This window comes from Haplochromis burtoni, unplaced genomic scaffold (assembly GCF_018398535.1).
Source record: "Haplochromis burtoni strain Fernald_Lab_line unplaced genomic scaffold, NCSU_Asbu1 Contig_175, whole genome shotgun sequence".
Lineage (NCBI taxonomy): Eukaryota > Metazoa > Chordata > Actinopteri > Cichliformes > Cichlidae > Haplochromis > Haplochromis burtoni.
Genome location: NW_024582536.1, coordinates 1,225,758 through 1,227,265, shown reverse-complemented (window position 1 = coordinate 1,227,265; position 1,508 = coordinate 1,225,758). Strand labels below are relative to the sequence as shown.

Below are 1,508 nucleotides of genomic sequence, written 5' to 3'. Positions count from 1 at the left end.
TTTTTTTTAGTTACAGTCGAAGAGCCTAGCAAAATGCCTCTTCAGATAATTAAAGTAACCACACTTCAAAGTTAAACAGCAGCACACATCTGAAAAGATCTCAGCATTCCTATTCGTGAATATCCGCGCTTCTGTCGTGACAGTCTTAAAGTCAGCATAGGGCAATTTCAAAAAGCACCGTCAACAATGTGACTTCATTTGTAGTCCGTGTGGAGTGGTGCATTTTACCACAGCACTCGAACGCAGCAGCTGCTGTTTGGTTTCCATGGCAACGGTTGGCCACAGATAGGACGATGGTTTACAGTAAGTGAAAGAAATAGAGGCAAAAATACACCATTTGTTGTTTCAATGTTCATAACTGACAGTATAACCGATTTTGTGGCCTGTCCGTGAACTTTTGTTGTTTTAAAACCCGCTTTGAACCGGTTTGTGCCCGGTATGAACTCACGGGACGGTCATGGCGGTGAAATTCAAGTTAGCATGTTGTCAGAAAACGTATTTAGTATTTCCAGTGTTAGTCTGTGTTAGTAAAAACAGTTCAGTTCTCTGAATGATTCAAAATATATATTCATATGTCTGTCAGCAGTTCGAGTATTTGTATACCGTGATAGTTTGAAGACACTTAAAGGATACTAGAAATATATTTCAGAATGAAAGTGAGTTTTTTAATTATGTTCTGGGTTTCTCAAACATCACAGGTGTATGTTTACAGGGAACTAGAGCAGGTATCAAGATTGTAATACTGGGTTTAAAGTTGATTTGGTTGCAGCTTAAATGTGTTTTTTTTAACCCTGAAAGTTTCTGATGAATCTAAAAAAAAATTAGATTTTTTTTTTAAATGAAAAAGTCCCAAATTTCAGCCCACTCTTATGTACTCTAAGGGCCTGTCAATCATTAAATATCCATAACTCGAAGTTAAATCTTTGAATAAATTTATTATACAAAAATCAGTGGATTTTTCTTTCCAGATTTTATAGACCCAAACTCCTCTTTACTTTGCCTACATTGCTAAATTAAATCTAGTGTTATTTTATGGTGCTAAAAATAAGAAGTTTATTTATGTGGGACAGGATTGCTCTGAGTTTTCGTGTTTTAAAAAGTACTTTAAGTCACGTGACTTAACAGGCACGCTTTAACTCAACTTGAATTTATGAAAACAGAATTCTGTTTTTGTACATTTAAGCTTTGAACACTTTTTTGGCCATGAAAGTAAAGACATCCTAATTATTAAAAAAAACCTGACTATTTCAGGTCATCAGGATCCTGTTTTTAACCGACTTAAAACCATGTTTAACAACACACATGACTATTTAGTTTTAGTTTTCTAATTAGCATCTACTATAAATTAGTATTGATTGAATAATTTGTGATTAGAGATTGAGTGAAGCAGGTTAAACCAGCCTGCAGCATTGATTCCCCCCAACTCTATAGGTGTATTCATATTAATGTACAGAATTCACCTGCTTGCTGCTACTACTGCACATTCACCCAGTATATATATATAAAAA

The 1,508-nt window shown here is 34.7% G+C and overlaps 1 protein-coding gene across 2 annotated transcripts in view; it reads left to right on the top strand.

The window, feature by feature from the left end:
• Positions 1-6: 6 nt before the first annotated feature.
• The window catches only part of dnaaf11 (dynein axonemal assembly factor 11), a 29,205-nt gene continuing 27,703 nt past the window's right edge, over positions 7-1,508 (top strand). For both annotated transcript variants that reach the window (XM_005934098.3, XM_005934097.3), the window contains exon 1: positions 7-303. In XM_005934098.3, coding sequence (XP_005934160.1) covers positions 294-303 — 10 coding nt within the window. In that variant the 5' untranslated portion in view covers positions 7-293. The remainder of the gene's footprint in view (positions 304-1,508) is intronic.